The 21,810-nt window shown below is 42.5% G+C and overlaps 1 protein-coding gene across 1 annotated transcript in view; it reads right to left on the reverse strand.

Annotated features, from left to right (window-relative positions):
* Positions 1 to 207: 207 nt before the first annotated feature.
* Positions 208 to 21,810, reverse strand: part of ALDH1A3 (aldehyde dehydrogenase 1 family, member A3) — a 31,610-nt gene continuing 10,007 nt past the window's right edge. The window contains exons 4-12 of the mRNA XM_009582562.1: positions 21,687 to 21,748; positions 18,805 to 18,933; positions 16,269 to 16,382; positions 13,080 to 13,182; positions 11,856 to 12,040; positions 6,209 to 6,373; positions 3,827 to 3,984; positions 2,565 to 2,639; positions 208 to 1,109 (exon numbers count right to left, since the gene is read on the reverse strand). Of these exons, the coding sequence (XP_009580857.1) occupies positions 1,037 to 1,109; positions 2,565 to 2,639; positions 3,827 to 3,984; positions 6,209 to 6,373; positions 11,856 to 12,040; positions 13,080 to 13,182; positions 16,269 to 16,382; positions 18,805 to 18,933; positions 21,687 to 21,748 (1,064 nt within the window). The 3' untranslated portion in view covers positions 208 to 1,036. The remainder of the gene's footprint in view (positions 1,110 to 2,564; positions 2,640 to 3,826; positions 3,985 to 6,208; positions 6,374 to 11,855; positions 12,041 to 13,079; positions 13,183 to 16,268; positions 16,383 to 18,804; positions 18,934 to 21,686; positions 21,749 to 21,810) is intronic.

Below are 21,810 nucleotides of genomic sequence, written 5' to 3' on the forward strand. Positions count from 1 at the left end.
GAAGAGCTTATAAGTTTTACTCTCATAATAATAGCTCTGGCTCAAAAAATGAAGAGATGTTCACACAGCCTGAAAGTTACAGAGAAAGAGAGAGCAGGACAGCTTCTTGCAGCTCTTCTGCTCCCTCCCCCGGAACAGAAGGACTGGCGTGGGATGTTTTCTGTGGGGTATCTACCATGCTACATGCTTAGCATTCAACTCTGTGTCATCACGGTAAGTACAGTGCAAAATCCTCTTGCGAAAAGTGCTATAGTGAAGGTTTGAGATACAATTGTGACTCATTCAGAGTCAGAAGGGTTAGCAAGTCAGTAACTTGCATTTGCAGCATGTGTAATGTGTGCACACCAAAACACCAGGTTCAAAGAACACTTTAAAGTCTAGCTCTGTTGGGTGAAATACTGGCCCCAAAGGAGTCTTCTAGGAAACTCCCATAAATCTCATTCAGGGCTAGAATATCACCAATATGGAGAATGCACATATCTTTAGAGAGACCAAGATAGCTCTTTCAAAGAGAATTTCTTTACAGATCCTTCCATGAAAGCTTGCACTCCCATCCCAAACTCCAGCTGCAGTCTTCACACAAACTCCGCCAACGTCAGTCAAAGTTGTATTAGCCCTACCACTCAAGTCCATTTATGCCAAGTGAAACCCATATGCCTCTGAAGGTGTTTAACAGTCCATGCTAATGGTACCAGAAGTCTTTCTAACATGCCATTGATGACCAAGTCCTTCAAGAGTACAGTTTGAAAGCAGATGTCCTGCAAACACAGTGACTGACCAGCATCTTAGCTGCAGGTGGCAGACAGATGTACAGCCAGGGACTTGTACAGTACAAGTCTACGCTATGCTGCCAGTAGGGTCAGTTAAATCAGTTTTCGAAGAGCCAGTTGACAAAATGGAGTCCAGTAGATTCAGTGTTTCCAGAGGAATAAAGTTAGGTGTTTCCATTTTCCTTCCTACCCCTCCCCTCCCCCTTGCTCTGAACACGTCCCCCATGTGTCACATTCAGAGTGTCAGCATTTTAGGCCTTCTGTTTTCATGGACTCTTCTGGGAGAGTTTAATGGTGACTGTTTTCACTTCGGTATATTCTGCCAAAGCATATTCACCGCTGGAAAAGAAGAGAGAGGAGGGAAAGGGACAAACAATTGTAGCATGTTAATGTGTACTTCCCCAAGTATAAGAGGATAAGAGATTTCTACGTAAGTGCATTTTAGCCTCTGATTGACAGCTGCTGTAGATGACATCAGGCCATTAAAACCAGATCTAAACTAACTTACACCAGCTATCAATTTGGCCCACCACTTCTAATAATCATTAAGTACATGCACATAAGTACACACAACTACACCCTGTTGTAAAAGAAACATGGAATGCTTCTGGTCACAGTAACCCCCAAGATGACACCTTGTGACCCTCTGCCTCGTGAAAACCGAGTACTATTGTGAGAACCTATAGAAGAAACATCCACATAAACATAGTTATCAGTGCTTAGACAGCTATTAAAGTTACTTTTTCACTGAAAGTAAGCTTCTATCTATAAGATATCATATGATCAAGAGGGCACAGTTGCTCCAGAAATGCATGCTGATGACAGATCCCACCACTGCATTATGTCTTAGTTGCTGGAGACTGGCTCTATTCCCACGGCACGCCCAAGGGATAAACCCCTGACATCCTTTAATTAGCCAGGCAGTCAGGCAAACTAAACCGTAAGGTCTCAATATATATGTCCCGTTTGAGGATTCATTCATTTGCTGTGCTTAGCAAGTGAGGCATCTGAATGTCTCAGAGCAGCAGATGTACCAGAACAGCTACTGGAAATGGTTCCTGGAAATACATCTGGCTTATGAAAGAAAAGGTGCAGTAGATTCCTCTGAAGAGTCTTCTGAACGGTGTAATAAAACCTGCCTCTCTCCTATACAAGAAGAAAATTAAGATTTAAGTCAATTTCTCAGCTCTAACTCTAACTTAAAGGGTGACCTCGGTTTAAAACTTGCTGCGTTAGTGGAGCTGGAATGTCTGGTAGCCATGCTGCAAAAGGTCAGGCTGGGGAAAAGGGACAGGGTCCTTCTGTAACAGTAGCAAGCTTGGAAGGTGGGAGGTAGAGTGATCTCGGAGATCATTCTTTGTTGTTCTAGCTCCAACATTAGAAAGTCAGAGGTGAGAAGAGATCCAGCTAGGAGCAATGATATAGCAGTCAAGGGAGGCCCAGATACCACCATATAAAGATGGAGGAGGTTTAGAGTGGATACCAGCGTCCGCAGCCAAGGTGCCATACTTCTCTCTTGATCTAAAAATCTAACTGGTAAGGAAAAATGCTTGCAAGTGGAATTGACTGAACTGGAGTTATTAAGAGCTTATAAAGCAGATGAAGGTACTCCTGAAGGCACTGCTCACGTTCTCACATCCGTACTTTACATCCACGCTGTATTGGCTTAGCACCTCCCTGCGCAGCATACTGCAAGCCTGACAGTTTAAAAGCAAATTCAACAGTATTTTCACAGTCACAATTGTTATTGCATTCACCATCCACATATAAATAAAAATATTGAGCAAAACTTACAGTTCTCTGCCATTGCCTGACATTTTAAAGCCACCAAAAGGAGCCTGTGCATAGAGCGCATTGTAACAGTTGATCCTACAATAAAAACATCAATTGTAAAAAGACAATTCAATACCAAGGAGAAGCACGACGATGACAACGACGACAATACAAAAAAGGCTGAAATCTGTCAGTTTTCTCTTTATACAGTTCATTCACTTGAGAAATTAGATTTTAGCAATAAAATCTTACTTTGCTACAGAAACGGAAAACGTTTGAGTGGTACTCAGTCTGACCCACATCTCACTTCATAGTCTGTAATGGCTAAGACATTCATGCTTGAGCTGGAATTTATGCTGTGCTCAGAGTCGTGCTTAAAATAGTCTAATCTATTCCCTAGTTTAATGAAGGACATTCTGAAATGAACATGTTTACTCAGAAAGCTATCTAAACAGTCACAAGCAAGCCCCTCCACCTACTTCCAGGTATAGAAAAAGTTGGACTGCATAAGACAATTGTATCACAGTAAAATGAAAGCGCTAGCCCCATTTCTATAGACACTAGGTAGAAAAAGCTAATGCAGCTACTTCCTCAGCATCTCAGTAAGATCAAATGACTAAAGAGAGACAGGTATGGCTTGGTGCTGTAGGACTGCACCTTCATGTATGTACTGCACATGTATCCTTCAAAGCCCAACATCCCATTTTTATGTATTACTCAGAGGCAGATTCTTCTGGCGTCAACTCTTGAAATCAATCCTCTGTATGCATCAAAATTAGACATCAGACCAAATTCCGATCTTGAGTGGGAAAACAATCAGGATTCCATCTTTAAAGTCATTCTAATATAAAATAAGAAATTTTGTAAGCAAAAATAGCTACTTATCTTTCTGATGGTGGAGTGATGCCATCTACTGTCCATACTGATTTGTGCATCTAAGACCCCACCTGATGCTACCGAAAGATCGTAAGAATTGCTTTTTTCTACATACAGGATTTTGAAAGGCATCATGTTTGTTGGAACTTACTAAACCCCCTATATTTTCAGAGTCTTCCAGAAGAAGAACTACATCGGTTGAACAAACAGTCCATTTCTCACCAGACTGTCTGGTCCTCACAACCTTATTTTGATGAATGGATGTTGCTTCTGAGCAGAATATCAAGAATTAAGCAAACTACTAATACATCTTACCTCCAGCACTTACACATGATTCTAAATCATACATCCCCCTCCCCTCCCAGGAAACAAAATCCCAGCCCACACTCTGATCCCACATTGCTTACCAGACAGTTCCCGATTGCAATGCAGAAGCTAGCGTTAATGCTCTGTCCAGATTCTTTGTGAACACTGCAGCTGTAAGTCCATACTCGGTACTGTTGGCTCTTCTTATGACCTCTTCTATACTCTTGAACTTCATAATTGGCTGAACTGGCCCAAAAATCTGCACATATCAATTAAGCATTAGTACAGGAAAGCTTTTGCTAATCATGGTAATTTTGAAGTAATCAGAATCAGATGCTTTGTTTGGATACTATATTTAAAATGTTATATCCTAGCCTTCTAGAAGTCACTGATAGTCTCTTAAAAACTACTAATTAAACTGACTTCAAAGGAAGTACAGTGATGTGCTATAGTATTTAATATATGCTAAGATCCAACAACTAACAGATCATCTATAACAATCAAAATAAGCAGTTAGATCTGCCCAAGTTTCAAAGGATTAATCCTTACTCTGTTTACGACTCTCTTTTGAACTCAGAAGTTGAGTATACTCAAGAAGTAATTAATATATTTCCAGGATTGCAAGTTTTCTTCCTTGGTTTTAACTCTGATTTTGTCATTGTACGCAGTTTATTTCATGCAGTACGTTCACCACGTATGTGTTTGACCACAAATTTGGCTTCCCAGGTGACCAGTATAAAGGTAGCAGGCTTCTGGGGGAGTATCTGAGTACTCATCAAGTACAGTATCAAAGGCGGGGCCCTTTTCTGGCCTGCATGGTCCTGCAGTACAATAAACCCCCTCCAAAGGTGAGATACAGTCTCACTTGTGCCACCTTGAGGGCCAGGCTAAGCAGTTTGCCTGGCCTTTAGGCTCATACAAGTGTTTCTAAATTTCTTCGTTTTGGGAGATCCAGGTACTTAACCGGAGCCTTCATCCTAGGCAAACGATGAACATGCATTTGCAACAAAACTGCAAATGAATGAAAGTGGATAAGCTTCATGAATCATGACTTGGGATTTGGAGTCAGTTCATTAAAAAAAGGCCTGTCATGGGATTTTCAGCTCTTATTCCCTCTATTTTTAGAATATAACTCATGCCCAGACTGACTGATATCTTTCCCAGGTTCCTTAGAGATTCTGTGACAGATCTGCGACATCTAAGCATTTTGCCAGGAGTGAGCAGTAAGCAGCCCCATAAAAAGCACTAGGCTAAACTATAAAATACAAGTGCCAGTTAGACTTTGGCAAATACTTATTTTCCATTGGGGAACATGATGAAAAGTAGATTAACTTCTATTTCAAAGGAATATCACAGGATCTAATCACATGCAGCTTGTTCAATTTTTCTGCATATGAATAATGAAAGCCAGAGTATTAGATCTGCATATTGCTGGCTTCAACCATGTTTTCATATAGGAAAAAAATGGTCAGCCTCAGGGGATTTCACCATGAGAACGGAATCTGGGATTATTTCAGATGCTAAGGCTACTTGAGAAAAGTTCTTCAGTGGCAGTATAGCAGGGCCATTCCTTCCCTCCTCACCAGCTTCAGGTCCCAGAGTTCTTGTCCAACCTTTCTGCAATAAAGCAACTCCTTTTTTACAAAGTAGTGGAGCAAGAACACACATTACACTGTCCTCTGTCACTCTGAATCAGCATGTACCACAGCTGAGCAATTTCAAGTCCACTCAGTAGGAGGTGCATAAGAGCACACTGGACGCACAACCATCCCTCTGTGTAGAGTGGGAGAGCTTAACTCTGTCTTCAGAAAACCTTCAAACTTCAGGGCAAAGAATATGTAGAATTGCTCCAGCCTACCACACTTTCAGTTATTTTTATTCAATTATTTATATTTAAAATCAAGAATTCAGACAGAAACCCTTCCATCACCACTATTTCTTATTCAGAAGCAGCATTTATAGCAGCTGTATCTAGGTAAGGCATGTGCTTCTATTTTGCATTATATCAAGTTCTCCTGAAATGAGACCCAAAAGCTTTAGGGTAGTATTATCTACTATGTTTTTATCTGGGTTTGTTATTGTCCAGTGAGTACACTCACAGGGCTACTTCCCTTTTGGAAAACCAAACAAAATGAGGGAAAGCAGCAAGGCATTAGAAAGGGCTGGCAAACAGACACCTATTAATTGCACAAAAATTGCTGCTAAAACAATTTGACAGTTTTTTTGCCTTTTCTGCTCTCCCCCTTCTCCTCTCATAATTCCCCCCCGCACGCACATACACTCCAAATTGAAGCTCACCTCGTAGATACTTCATTAGTAGAATGGATTTCAGCATTAGGCAGTTGTTAGGACACTGAAATAAGTGAAATAAGTGAAACTTCTATTCTCCTCTCAGGTTTTCACTTCAAACTACAAACATACCTCTTTTCTTTCCCATTTACAGTAGTAAATGCATATAAAGGTTCATGTGACTTATACTGTACCTCCTCTTTGGCGATACGCATGTTGTCAGTGACCTCTGAAAACACAGTGGGTTTTATAAACAGACCTCTGTCTTCAATGGCAAGACCCCCACACTCCAGCTTAGCCCCTTCTTTCTTCCCACTTTCTATCAGCTCCAGGATTTTATCAAACTGGTTTTGGTCAATCTGTCAGACACAAAAGAAAAAGAAACAGACAGCAGCACCTTTATTATCCTGGTTCTAGAGACCAGAGTCATGGTATGTGGCCCAGGGGCACATTTGCAGGGTACTGTCAAACCAGGGAAGTTTACATCTTATTCTATGACACAGCAGGCAGGCAATAGCAGGCTGAAAGACAGAACGTGGGCACAGCCCTAAGCTACAGAAAACAGAAGGTGAAGTTGTATGTGATAGTTTAATCTGATCTAATAGTTTGCTGCCACATGGAGGGGGTCTCCCCACTGTCCCTTCCTCTGCATCCTAGATATGCACTCCCTCGGCTCACCTCACTCCAGCTCTGGGACTTACTGGCCTTCTCCATGCACTGATTTAGCTCAGGAGCACCATAAGAACAGCCTGAGATGGGTTTTGCTGTGCTAGCAACCTCAGTCAGCTCAGCAAGGGCTCTGACTAGCAACAGAGTCAGTGCAAGGGAAGGAGAATCAGGGTATATAAACTATTAAGTCGACTTTGCTATAATGTGAAGCTTCACCCACAGCTATCTGTCCCCGGCTGGAAGAACCCAGCGAGCTCTGCCTCCATCTCTTTCCACACACACGCTATACAAACAGCCTCAAAGATAAGCTCTGTTAGTGGGGTGACTTCAGAACAACTACTACACTGAAGCCATACTTCTAAAATCAGAATCATCTTTCGTGGATCTTAGAGTCTAGTACCATCCCAGCATTTTTTGGTTCTCTGGACTGGGAGCCATATCCTCACTTTTAACTACCAACCTTGTCTAACTCCTCCCCACCCACACCTAAATACGCAGTAATCTCAAATAGCGAGTACTGTTGTGTTACTAGCCTTTAAACTAGGTGTTTCAGTGGAGGTGAGGAAAGGCCAGTCCAGTTACAGGACACTGAAGTCACACAGCTGTGCAGCCCTGCACCAAGACTTGGAGGAGACATCACGTAGCACAGTGGGCCATGTGCTGGGAAGAGGTGCGGAAGCCCACGGCATTCATGGTCAGTACTGGTCCTTCTTTTGTGCTCCACGTGCAGCAGTGTTCTGCAGGTACTGCCAGGTTTCAAACAAACAGATGTGGCTATTCGCATGATACATAATTAAGGGATGAAACACCTTATCACAGAACGCTGCAGATGGTAAAAGACTTATGGAGATGTTTAAAAAAAGTAAAACTAACAAAAACCTTGACAAATTAATTGAGGTAATTAAATAAAAGACTCCACCCACTGGTTCAGGGTGCCCTGGCAGCCTGGGAGGTTATTCTGAATGCCAGGTTTCTCCAGATGCTTGTACTGGTTCAATACCCCTCCGTAGACAGCTGTTTTTATTTCAGCAGCGGCAGTTGCCAGTTGGGACTGTTTACATGGAGTGTTCCACACTCAACTCCTCCAGATTACAGACTATATCCTGTCCCTAGTTAATCCTGGCCACACGCAACCCAAGTTTTCATGCTTTTAGACAAATATCAAAGCTTCAGGAGGGTGTCCTTGAGGTACTTCTGGTACACAGCAAGAACAGAGAACAGCACATCTCCTGCCACACAGATGTGTGTATCACATGCACTGTGGACAGCTTGTACTAAGTGCTCATGTTCTCTCATGTGTTAAGATGCTACCCAAGAAAACAGTTGATACATGCTACTGCACAAGGAAATGTGTGCCCTCATGTAGGATACAGAGTGTCACATAGTAAGTTTGGCAGGTGTCATACATATTGTCTATTTGTCTGGTTGCTTAGTTGCCAAATGTAAATAATTTGAAAATATCTGCAAGTGCTTTCCATCCCGGCATGTCTGTGATCCAGACCAATCCAGTTCATCCACTTCACATCACAGAAAACAAAACAAGGATATTTATACAGCTGTAACTTGTTGCAAGGCAAACTATAGTTAGATGAAAAGACACTGGGGAAAGAAAACATTTGTAAAAATGACATGCAAGGGTGGAACTGTTTGTCATTGTAACTAGAGCTTGCAAGGCTTGTTTAAATTCTGTCCCCTACTCCACTATTATTTATGGTTCAAGCATTGACTTCTATTAAAAACATATGATCTGCTAGAGCAAATTCTACTATTTGTCCATCTAATTCAAAAGAGAGGAAGGCTTCCAAGGATCACTGCAATGCTGAAAATCTGAGAACCCCCAAATCTTCGTATCTTGCTTCATTTAACTCAAGACTGCAAGGAGCAGTTTTTCCTTTTCCAAACTTAGCATTTGTAATCCTACAGAATAGCCCCACAACTGTGTCCAACTGACTGTTGGACACATACTCTTTCTACTTACGTATTTTACTTTTACGCTTTAATCCTAAAGTAAATAAACGTCTACAGTCTAAGGAAAATATTCACCGTCTTAAAAATTAAACAATAGGGTTTGGGCTGAAAAACTTCTGGCTAGCAAGTGGCACGAGGCAGCCTTAGTGCTTATTTCTTTCCTGTAGACCAGGCCTTATGGTCCACAAATCCCAGCATTTGGGGTTCTACAGTAACAAGCCTAGTCTAGTCTTGTTCTAATCTAATCCCTGTTCTAGTCCACCAGGACGTTAGTCTCATTTAATGCAGTTTGCTGTTCAAAATTGTATAATGCACTGGTTAACCAGTTTGCCATCTGTGCAGATTTACTTTATTACTTCCTATGATACAGCTCACAGGAATCCAAAGTTGAAAAATGCCCTTGGTCTGCATTTGAGGTTGGCACCTCAGGTTTCTGATCACCCCTCAGGTTTCATGTGGTGTCCTCTGAATTCCAGCCAGCCAACACAGTCAGACACATGTGAGTTTTGGAGAAGTCTCATCAGAAGCATGCCTCATTTCTGTTTAAATTTAATACTGTTTAAATTTGACCTAATTTTGATCAGAGCAGTGCAGTTTATATCAGCATAACCAATACTGCAGCTGACACAGTCTTTTCCCCACACCCATGCCATAAGCATCCATGCCACTGCACAGTAATCCACATCAGGGAATTGACTTGAGTAAATCCTTTCTTCCTCACTTCCAAAAAGGCTGGATTAGACCTGAACCAGCCAGTTCCCCAATCTAATTCATAAGTGCAGTGCAATATAGGAACAAGCAGCTACAGACAGAACCACTTTTCCAGTACTAGCTTACATCAACTTTAAGTTCTCATGGAATTGTCTGTCACCCCATGCTGTCCTGCTCCAGGTTGTCTCAGCAGCTACTTAGAGCACTATGCTCAGCCACAGTGCGGCTTGATTTCACAGAGCACTAGCTCAAAGTCTGGACTGCAGAGGCTCTCCTATTTTACGCTTTTTGAACTCTGTATAAGTTGCTGGTCCTGTGGTCTGGCTACAAGCACTGGGAGCTGATGTAGGACTGAAAAGATCATGGGCCACGACCACCATCAGCCTAAGGGCTGGCTCCAACTCCTTCCTGCTGTTGGCTTCTAAGCCAGTGATCATCCCAGAATGAGGTCTACACAGCAGCATGTGGACCGTTTTTGTAATGCTGTTGCGTATGTTCAACCTGACCCACAGGAGAATAAAACAATAACCTGGATCTCAAGCAACTGAGGCCCGACGGAGAGAGACGAAGAAGAGAAAGAAAGATTATTTTTCCTGGTGATTCTTTCCTTATCCATCAGTTCAAGATAAAAAAACCCTCACAGCAGAGCAGGTTACTTCAGGAACAGAGGAAAAACTTTATCTGGAAGCTTCACATTTGAACAGTAACTTGTGGGCAGGTGTGAATCTTTGCTACTTTTGGAGGTATTTTAAGCCCTTGTGACACTGCATCATTTCTCTCTTCTGCTTGAATTTCTGTGTGTTGCATCTTACAGCGTAGGCTCCAGACAGCAAGCAACCATATCTGCAGAGGAAGTGGTTGTTCCTTTGCACTGGGAGCCACATGAAAGCTTTGGGATTAACAGTTTCCTCCCACTCTCTCCACACCTTCCCATCTTGGGCTTGACAGTTGCATGCACAGAAGTCCAGGTGCGTGGGGGGGGGTGTGCTATCTCTCCTAGCTACAACTGTAATAGGTAAGGCAGAACAGGGAAAAAAAAAAAATGGGCCATATTTAAAATCTGACCAGATGCTGCTATTCCAACTTACTGTTACCCTTAATTATAGCTCTGTATGCAAAGAGTCTCCCTTAAGCCACAGCAGTGATACCAGAACATGGTGCTCTGCCATAGTGCTCACTGGGAAGTGCTCTGACAGCCTAGCAAGAGCTGGGAGCATAGATGAACTGAAATAAGCAGCTCAATTCTACGTGTTCTGCTCATTGCAAAGTGTTTCATCCTTTAAAACCTCACAACTGCTCCCTATAATTTCAGTGACTGTTCTCATTAAATCAATGGTCTCTGTCAGAGCGGCCAGGTGAACATGGTCCTCACAGGACTAACTATAAATGCAGCTCACTTACTGATTCTGCTGGATAAGGTTTAGGATGATGTTATATTAAAAAAAAAAACAACCACCAAAAAACAAACAACAAACAAACCTGAAAAGCTGACAGCCCTTAAGAGAAGGTAAGAGCAGACCTTGAAACAGTTTGAGGGTCAGCTCATCTCTGCTGAAGCAAGTTCCAGCATGGAATTATTTTCCTAAGATTGCCGAGCAGTTTGAAATCTCTTTCTAGGCAAGTTACAGGGATAGACGCAGCCCCAGCATGAACAGGGGTTGTACATCATCTTATTCCCCATGCATGAGGACATGCAATGAGGTTTTGCCATGCATGGATCATGTGTAAATGGGCCTAGATCCAGATAAGGGGAGTCAGATGTCCACCCAGTTATCTCTTCTCTGAGGGATCCTGTATAGCATCAAGGAAGAAAAACTCACAGTGCAGTACTGAGAACAGGAGGTCTAGGCTATAGATTTCTGGGATTCCCCCTTTATTTTTGGTAGCAAGCAGTGGCCCTGTTAGACGATCTGACCCAAGGATCATCTTCTTCCAGAGCTCTCCACCACAGCTCAGATTGCTTTGGAACGAAAAAATAAGAGGAATGCTCTGGAAGCATTGACAAGGCTGGTTGTGACAGCAGCTTGGCATGGTTCTTCCTCCTAATTCAGCTGAAACCTCTCCAAAGGATCAGAAAGGGGGCAGAGGAGGAGAGGGAAAGTGGGAACTCAGGAGTCCCTGGGCTCTAACTACTTGTCATCACCAACACAGCCAAGTAGCTGAATGGCCATTTCTGCAGCTGCACTCTTCTGTGCATTGCTATTGCTTACTGCAACGTGCTTTGTATTACTGTACCAGGGAGACAGCCCCTTCCATAAAGCTGGATAAGAAGTGAATTAAGTACATTTGTGTTTAAAAAAATTACAACATAACATTTCAACAGTTGTGATTAATTGGTATTTAAAATAGAGAGAAAAATAAAGCCATGATACATTACTCACCCCTCGGTGCTTCTTCTGGGACCATATTTGCAAGGATAATATTTACACAAGGAAAATTAAACAAAAACACAACCAAAAACCAAACAACAACTGTTCTCAGGCACACAGTTACCTGGGGCCCTTGTTCAGTTCTGGCATCAAAGGGGTCTCCAACGAGTCGCTTCTTGGCATACTCCACACTGCGCTTCACAAACTCCGGATATATCTGCTCTTCCACAAACACTCGCGAGGCAGCCGTGCAGCACTGCCCTTGATTGAAGAACACGCCTTGATGGGCACATTCCACTGCCAAGTCCACTGCAACATGGCCCATGAGGGAAAAGCGTTACCACATGCACAGTTTCAGCCTTCCAGTGTTTCCAGACTTGTTTTTCCCTTTCTCTTTTGAAAGCCTCCTTAAAAAATGCTGACAATGGTCCACACCCATTGAAGGCACTCACAAGGCCTCATACTGCTCCCAAACCAGATCTCTTATTATTTCCACCCCCCTTCCTGCCTTTTGTCTCAAGGTCTAGTTTGCCATAGCTCCTGATACTTTCTTCCACAAGGACTCACTGAGGGCAATAACCAGTTTTTCTTGCTGTGGGAATTCATATGTGGATTCCTAGATACCGTGCATTGGTTCCTGAAGACTAGTTTCAGTAGTGATTGTTTAGAAGGCAGTGTGCCCTTCTGTTGTACAGCCAGCTCGGACCAGGTCCCTGCAACGCTCACTATTAGCAGATGGCACAAATACCTCTGGTTTTCAACCTCCGCTGTGCTGTGCAGGAGAGTGGAGAGTATTTTCCCCAAGCCAAATAGGATTTTCCAACCACTTTGGTGGTCACAGGTATCTCCTAGCGCTACTCACTAATGCAACGAAGTCACAACAAACCATACAAAACTAGTCCTGCAGAGCCCCAGGATAGAGATGAAGGCTGGATTAGATCAGGTCCTACAAAACCCTCCTATCATAGGAATGCCTGCAGAGGGGCTGCATTTTAGAAAACTGCTTTCCCCACTGCTTGGCTTAGGCTCTGCAGTATCGTCAACCAAAAAGAAGGCACCACAACAGCAGAAACGCACAAATGCAAGATTTATCTGCAACTGCAGCCATCCCCAGGGAAGGCAACAGCATAATGGTCTGCTCATTTGCCATGGGAATGGTCCCTGTGCTGGGCAAGAGCTCCAGCGAAGCAGAACTGCATCCTGCTCTAGGATTGGGATTTCCTCCAGCCTTTGGGGTGGATGCAGTGGCAAACACCAGCCCTGCTAGCTGCCAAAGGACAGCAGAGGCACACAAAAGCACCACACTCATAGTGTCTTATAGCAAAAAACCACAGCAGCCAATACTTACAGTCTGCATCTGCACACACAATACAGGGGTTTTTCCCTCCAAGCTCTAATGTCACCCTTTTGAGGTTGCTTTTAGAAGCAGCTTCCTTGATCAGTTTTCCAACCTGTAGCATTGAGACACAAAGAGGACATGAGCTGATTTCCCTGAAAGTTTTAACTCACGTGTTAAGCATCACTCACCGTGATGCTAACACGGGTGGAAGAGACTGGTGGGTGGCTGAAGCAGGTAGAAGTCAGGGATAACATTCTTAAACGTTAGTAGAGTTTCCTACTGCTGCGATGTATTGGGTCAAAACCAGCCCCAGAATTAATGTCTGTTTTAGGCAGATTGAAAGAGTGGGCTATGTGAGAGAGCTACCTGAAGTTATCTGCTACCCAGAGCTGCAAAACAAGGCATTTCCCACCCAGTGCAAGCTAGTGAGCAATACCAGCAGTCAATGGAGCTCCAAGGTTTATGAGTTTTACTTTTAAAAATAGGGAATTCAACTTCTTAGAGTAGATCTTGCCAAGGCAATGATAAGAACTCACTGTTCTTATCTGTTACCACTCCCATACCAGAGAGCCATGTAGAGATTTTGACATTTAGGAGAAAACTACTTCTTTCTGACAGTTTAGGCTGAGCTGCTCCACACACAAGAGTAGCTGAGACATGTTCCTTCCAAGGCAATACCTGAGGATGTCAACAGACATACTCCGTCTAGCTCTGCTGTGGCACTTGCCGCCCAGGAACCTGCTCTGACCATCTGGTGGAATTTATCTGGCCCTCTCCTGAAGGGAAGGATTTACTCTGCTTCCAGAATTTAATCCACGCAATGTCAAACTAAGTTTTTTTCCCCCCCCAGAAAAATTGTTTCATATGAAGTGTTTTCCCCAAATTCTGACTGACTGTGCTATTTCTTTTTTATACTGGTAACACCAAAACAGCAATTTCTCTTTCTGTTTTAAAAAATGGAATTCCTCACAAGAAGAGAATAAATCAAGCACCAGAATCATTTAGTAATCTAATTTTATTAGAAACAGTATGAGTTAAAACTATTTGGGAGCTTCAATTGTTAAGGCAGGTTATTTTTTTAAGTGTGACCTTATATTTGAATTTCCTCATTTTGTAACTGGTTTTCTTGTATTTTACCTTTGCACATGGCAATCTTAACTTCATTTCTGCCTAAAAATACTGTTGCCCTGGCGTGGAGCTGTGAGCAAGGAAAGCATGGGGCAGCATGCAGCTGGCTGGCAGTTATAGGTCTGCATTTCTCATGGTTTGCCTTGAGCAAGACTCCTGAACCTAGCAGTGCAGATAATCTCTAGTCACTCAGCAGCCTAGTCCTAGAGACAGCGGAAATGAGTGATGCATCCTGCTCCAGATACACATAGCTTTGCAAGAGGCATTACTACAAGCTAGCTGGCCGAAGAGGAGCAAGTTAATAAACTAAGGGAAAGCAAGAAATCTAGATGGGAAAATTCTCGTGGAGTTTAAGATCAGTATTTCCAGGCTGGCAGTGAGCCCAAGCTGGGGCTTAAAAACTAAGTCAAAATATATTTTGAATTAGCTTCATTTCCTGGCTCAGAAACAGTAGCATTATGCTGCAAATACTGCAGAGATGCAGCTGAACTCACAGATGGGTGGAGGGGGAAGAAAACACTTCTAAATTACATGCATTAGCAAAGAATCTGTCTCCCTCGGTGTTTCCTGCACACCCATGGATTAGGAACACAAGCACAGCGTCTATAAGAGTTTTTTGCCTACAGGCTCCAGCAGCTGAGTTTTTCCTTCTGCCCCTAATCCACTGGATACTCCTTTTTCATTAAAAACCCAAACAGACCCATGTGGGCTGGATGAGTCTATAAGCTCTATTGTTTTCACACAGCCAGCGTCTAATCTGGGCTAAAAGTTTCTGATCTAGGATTTGGAGAGAAGCATGTATCTGGGTAAACTCCTAGATTAGACCAACTACCAAGAGAGTAAAAGCTCATTGTGAACTTTTACTTTATTGCGTTGTGTTTGTTCCCATGATCCCTACACAGAAACAGAGGCTTAACACACCTTCTCCTATGGGATAAGCAAAACAGTTAGCATGTACTCAAAGCCACTAGATGGTACTGTTGTTAAATGCAGCAGCTTTTGAGTGTTTAGTGAGTTACCTTTACCGACCAAGAATACCATTCAAGGTAATTTGTCATCATTAAGCAATTAAATTACACTCTGCAATTGTGAAGATAGACATAAGAGTGGATGAATTCGGCAAATGCTCAGCAAGAATAATGTTACTCAAGGAAATAAAAGAGAAGAGACTATATTTGCCTTGGCTGCACCCATTGGTGTCAGCATTTCCATTCTTTGGACACTGCCCCTCTTCAGGGGGTGCATATATATTGCAAGAAAAATCTAGAGCAGTGAGTGGAAAAACATTCACATTTCTAAGCAAGCTTTTGATTGAGAATTTGCAGCAGTGATTACTGGAGACAGATTTGTGGCATGCCACAGATGTGTTCAATTCCATGGACTAGGCCAAGCCATGTGCTCCTTTCCCCTGTGTAGGTACAGAAGAGGTCGGCTATAGGTGTCTGATAGTGCAGAGGTCTCGATCCCACCCCTCTCCCAAGCAAGGCAGCCGTAGCTATTTACAGGAAAAAACTGAATAGAAGGTGCTTTACTGTGCAGGTCTCAAAAGAAGTTCAAATGTTAATCCCATCCACGTCAGCAGAGGAAGCCTCGGGCATGGGGCCATGTTTTTATTTAAGTCCTAGTTCCTCAGAAGTAACTAAAGCTGAGGAAGAATTGTTCAGGGCTCTGACTGACATGTTTTCCAGTTGCACATGCTTGCAGGGCAGGACTGGCAAGCAAACTTGCCCAGAAGCTTCATCAGGTCAATGACATGATGTTAAGTCACTGCCAGCCTCTCCTCTAGACTATCTTACCTTACGTCAGAGCACCTATTACGGTTCTTACAGAAATGTGGCGGTTTGGCAAAACACAGCTTACAGAGATGTAGGATTATCACAAGCACAAGGACCTGAATTAGATAAACCCCAAACACTTCTGAGAAATCCTGTCACATGGAATGTGATGGAAAACGGTGTTGGCAATACAGATATCATCGACCTTTCATTGGTCCAGTCTTACGTGGATGGCACTTTTAGAAGAGAATGCAAAGAAGAACAGGAGGTGTTTTATGAGAAATCCATCACCTACCTTAGTTGACCCAGTAAAAGAAATTTTATCAACACTGTGATGGGTAGAAATAGCAGCTCCAGCTGTGGGGCCGTAGCCTGGCACAATGTTCACCACACCTGGAGGGAAACCCACCTAAAACAGAGGTTAAATACAGCTCTGTAAAGAGAGATTTTTAGCACTCTGGAGCTGATCTGCACTCCTGAGAGCTGCAGTTCAGTTCTCAGGAAGCTTGAATTAGTTGCACTATATTCCTTGCAATTAAAAATTGCAAGTTGCAGGCAAGGAGCCCATACCAGATACATTACTGTTTTCCAGACTTTCCAGTAACATGGCTGCGTGCTACCAGCTGGAGTAGACGTGGGTGAAAGTAACAGCCATGCTTAGGAAATGCCAAGTTTCAGTAAGAATTCCTGGAGGAGTCCCAGTTTCAAGTCAAAAGAGAGTGAGTCTTTTGGCCAAACTTGGTCCCCAACTACTGGTGTGCAGCTGGAGCCAAGGGGTAACTGAATGAAAGTTTGTTTTGAACAAAGGTTGACATTTGTGGTTCTTCAGAGGCCAGAGGGATTAAGAAGTCAGTAAAACCTCACTAGATGATGAGGCTAATAAAACAGGAATACAAGAGCAGATGGTAACAGACTTATGCCAGTTTCCACCACATTTACAACCTAGATTAGCCAACTAGTAATTCTGCCAAAAGAGACAAATGGCAAAACTTTAGGTGAAATTCTAGTGCGAAGAGAAGTGCGGGACTTACTAGTCTGTTTTTACTTCCTGAAACAAGAGTTTCAAGGATTATGGTCTTCTAGGCTAGCCCTCCCCTACTATCGATTGCACAAGGTTGTTTTCCCTGCATTTTGTAACAATGGAATTGCAGGATATTAAGGGTTTACTTCATTTCTTGTGGTGTTTTAATATAAAATCTCAATAAATGCAGCTGTTCCTTCCTAATGCAGAAAAAAATGAGTAATCGCTCATATACTACCTTGCAAGAAATTATCTTCATAAATTTTTTTTTCTTTTTTTTTTTTTTTTTCACAAATCAGAAGGGCAGTCTGATTTCTTCTATGGATGTGACAATGATAAAAGTGAGTTTCATAGAGTTTGCATCTTGGCTAATGAGTTTTCAAGAAAATATTGCATGTACAACTGTGCAAGTAATGGTCTTTGGAGTCAGCATCAAAGCCACAAGGAAGAAAAAATTGGTTCAGGTCACCCTGAGCCAAAAAGTTTTTTCTGTTTTTCAGCAAAAATGAAAGCCAAAATATTTTCATTGGCCCAAAATTATTTCACCGAACTTAACACATAGCTTTGCTTGTGTGTTAACATCTTCTGCATCCTTTTAAAGATGGGGGAAAAAAAAAAAAGTTTAACTTATTCTTCTGAAAAACTGCAAAGAATTTAGCTAATTTTGGGTGGAGAAAGAAGCTTCTTCAAATAAAATTATTCTGCTCTAATTACACTTCTGCCTTGAAGGGGAACTGTGAGAAACAGGCAGCTTAGAATTTCAGCTAAAAAAATTAATTTCATCAGAATTGAATGGCTTTTTTGGGGGAATGCTATGCCTGTGTTTGGGGAGCTGTATGTCAGAGTGAAAAAAGCAGTGGTGTGGCAGGGCTAACTAGAAGTCATGAAAACTGCACCCTATGGTCACTCATCTTTGTGTAATCTTATTAAGTCAATTAACTGCAGGAGATACTTAGCTGGTAGTATTTTTGCACTGCCTTTCCTGATGGAGGAGCCCTAAGTGTCAATTATCAAGGTATCCTTCTATTTTCTCCTAGGCTAAGCCAAGAACAGACAAAATCATCATTATCATTAGACTAACAACAACTAACAAACAGACTTTTCCAGCTGAGAGGCAAAAGCTTATCTACGACCCTTTTAGTTTTCCTCACAATTAGTCACCATTCGTAGATATAGGAAGCTGACAGACTGACCAGTCCTGGAAGGTACTGTGGACCTCCCACCACCTCTGTATGATTAATAGATCTGAGGGCACCTGAGATCCTACCTGACAAGCCCTAAACCAACATTTTGAAATCCCAATCTATGATCTTCCCTTTATGTCAGTATTGAGTTGGCTTTAAAGGCCAGACATAGCTAAATTGTTCTACAAACCACAGAAATTATGAAGAATTGTTTCCCATGGCACTCTGTCTTGGTTGAATTATCCCACTTAAAAATGGTACAAACTCAACACTGCTAATCACACTCTTTTTTGTCCCATTGTCTAATAAAACTGAACTGTAGTCTTTCCCTCATTTGGGAGAGGGGAAGACAAGGCAGAAGAATAAAAGCACCATTTTTTCTCTCTGAAGCTTCCTGAGAAAGAAGAAAAACCTACAGGTTTTATGATCTTTGCTACCTCCCAGCTAGCCACTGCCAGTCATGAAGGCCTTTATAAGAAAAGACTGAAGACAGAGGTTGTTCTCACTTTCCTCTGTGAGGGTTTAACATCTTTAAAACCTAAAAACCTACACAGCCAATTCGAAATACAGTCTTGCTTATGACCTTAAAAGAACAGTACCTAGGCAGGATGTTCAGATTTCCTTACCTCCTTGATCAGCGAGCCAATGTAGAGCGACGTGAGAGGAGTTTGTTCAGCTGGCTTAATAACCAAAGTGTTTCCACAGCACAGCGCTGGTGCCATCTTCCAAATGAGCATTAGCAACGGGAAGTTCCACTGCAAGAACACAAGGCTGGTCAGATCAGCCCAGCACTGTCACCTACTCACTTCCATGCGGCATTTTCCCCACTTTCACACAGCTCAGGGAGAAAGAAGCAACTGGGAGGACAGCCACAAAGAGAAGCGGCTGCTTAGCGTTTGCTTGGACTATGGAGTATAATTTCCTTGATTTTCCCCTGAGATCCCAAATATTGCTGGCAGTCCTCAAGCTAATCCTGTAAGTTGGACAAACCTCTGCATGATGTGACCTCATTCTTTACAGGAGTTTGATCACACTTTGTATAGGATTTTGGCCGTTCACAGAAATTGTGTTGGAGGCAGCGAGCCAATGCATCACCATCCTTATATAAGGATCATCATTACATTAAGTACAGCGTCCTTATGTGGGGGAATTACAAGGTGCAACTGCAGATTGAAAAAACCTTGTTTTTCTGTGTTAGGTATTGGTTGAGTAGTTAGGAGTTATACAATATCATTCAATTCCAGGTTTATAACTAGGAAACTGCAGTGGGTTGTTCAGCCATGGAAATCCAGGGGAAGTCTTATACTCTCTTCAAATTGTAAATTGCTCCTTTCCAATTAGTTTTCTTATTTGAAATTAGGAGCCAGTCCACATCAGTTTCCTCTGTGCTAATCTCCTTCATGGTCATGTGTATTTGTAGATCTTGGAGCCTAAGCAAGAAGTGGAAAAATCTAGCTCACACTGAATCTCAGAAAGATCATTTGGCAGCAGAAAGGATTTCTTCATTAAAAATAATTAAAGCTGCTTTAGGGATGATGGAAGCAGGCCAACAGTAAGGGGACTTCTTGTCAAGACTCAAGCCAAGGGCCTTCAGCTATCAACAAAGAAGCCAAATATGTTAGGAATCCACAAATTCACACTTACAAATAAATTAGCAGTGTAGCTTTTAAGAGATGAGTTCCGTTCTAACCCAGAAGCTCTGAGACAAAGCAGAATTTGGTCTAATGTGCTGTTCTTCACCTTGCCTCTCCCTCCTTCCCAGACTTGTTTCGTTTCAGTGATCTTCTCCAATAGCCACATCCCATGATTTGCCCATTTGTCTTTTTCTCCTAAGCCTTCTTGAAGGCCTGACTTTGCAGCTTGAGCCATCCACACCTACACTGCTTTTCTACACTTTCAGAGGATGACATAACTCCATTAGGAGCTTTCCATTGCAGAATGGCTGGTGAAAGTAACAGTAAAGGACTCCAGGGCTGCCTCATGACATCACCTTGGGATAAAGCTCAGTCATATGCTGCACTTTCTAAGAACTTCCCTTGCTAAGAACGTTGATCTAAATATAGTCAAGCCACAGGAAAAAGGGAGGATTGTTAACTGGTCTAGGAAGACATATGCAGAATAGTGACAGAATCTCTTTAAATCAAGTAGGAATATACAAACTCACAGAGTTTGTATATTTGTTGGTGTTAGAGATCAAACTGGAAAAAAATTGAAGGGGATTTGTTCTAAGTAAACTAAAGACAGATGTGGTTTTGTTGACCCCAATCACCCTTTTCACAAACACAGTGTTGAACTTGAGTCAAATTTGGTTCTGTACTTTCTGTATTTATTGCTGATGTAGGGTCAACCTGAAATATTACAAGTCCCACTATGTGCCCTTATAGTGGCCCTCCAAAGCATCCTACGTGTAGGTTTTTAAAGGGATAGTTTCCAAAAGCATTGCTGAGTGCCAAAGGTGGCTGAAGTGTGACCAGGAGATACCTTTTAACTGGTGATCAACATGAGGAACCTGATGTTTTGATCTTAAGTCACAAATTCTAGTTGCTTACAAGCAGTCACATTGCTTGTTCAGCCAGAAAAGCTGTGCAGAAGTCATCAAGCCAAATGTCTGGTAACTGGCACCGACCATCTCCCACTTTGCCTCATCCTAACATTGCTAAATAGACCATACTGGGGATATAAGCTCAGTCCAGCTGAAGGAAAAAGTTAAATTTCCCCAGATATCTTTGGGAACTGATTCAGACCTGGTATTGCCAGGGTCCAGCAAATCCAATACCCCACATGCATTTCTTTAAAGTCTCTCCTATAACCTTAACCCAAAGGTCAAAATCTTCCGTGGACTCTTATTGATCCAAGTATCCAAACAGAGAATCTTGGCACATCACCATTTGCCCCATGGCCTGCAGGATACCACATTCAAAGCATTTTACAACGAGACAGGAACAAACTATGTCTCCCATGTAGCTGTAAAATCTTCCTGGCTGTCTGTTTAAACAGAGCAAGCAACGCACACTAAAACTGGAGGGATTCCAAGAACTAGCCACACTGTCCCCTCATCAGAGAACGAGACCTCAAAGAAAACTCTATTCAGTGAGATTTAATCACAGAAAGCAGAACAGCTGGGGGTTATTAATAATGGATATGATTTAAAACTCAAAACTATGCATCAGCACTAAGCAGCAAAAAGCTAGCACACGTAACGACAAGATGGTTGTCCCAGCACTGCAAGAGTCAGAGAGCTCTGACGGGTCTCTGGTGAGTGGTGTCAGCCTTAGAGAGGAACAGAGCATCTGATTAGAGACCCACCCTTTCATCGCAGAGGACTTTGTGTTGCCAGGAGCAATTGGCATGGGGGTAAAACAAGAAACTACATCAGGCGACTGAGATGGGAGTTCCCTACAGAACAGCTGTACTTAACTAGGAAGCAAATGGCTGCAGTGTAAGATGGGGAGTGAACATGCTTCTTCCAGTTCTAAGGGAGATGCAGGGCACCATCACTGCTACTTACTGGAGTTATAGCTCCACAGACACCCATCGGTTCGTGCCTGGTGAAACAGACAAAATTTTCATCTGCAAGACAAAAGTATAAAGGAAGACAAAACAGTCAAAATCCTTGCTTCTACCGAAAGAGT

Source organism: Fulmarus glacialis, unplaced genomic scaffold, assembly GCF_000690835.1.
Source record: "Fulmarus glacialis isolate BGI_N327 unplaced genomic scaffold, ASM69083v1 scaffold35037, whole genome shotgun sequence".
In the NCBI taxonomy this organism is placed as follows: Eukaryota; Metazoa; Chordata; class Aves; order Procellariiformes; family Procellariidae; genus Fulmarus; species Fulmarus glacialis.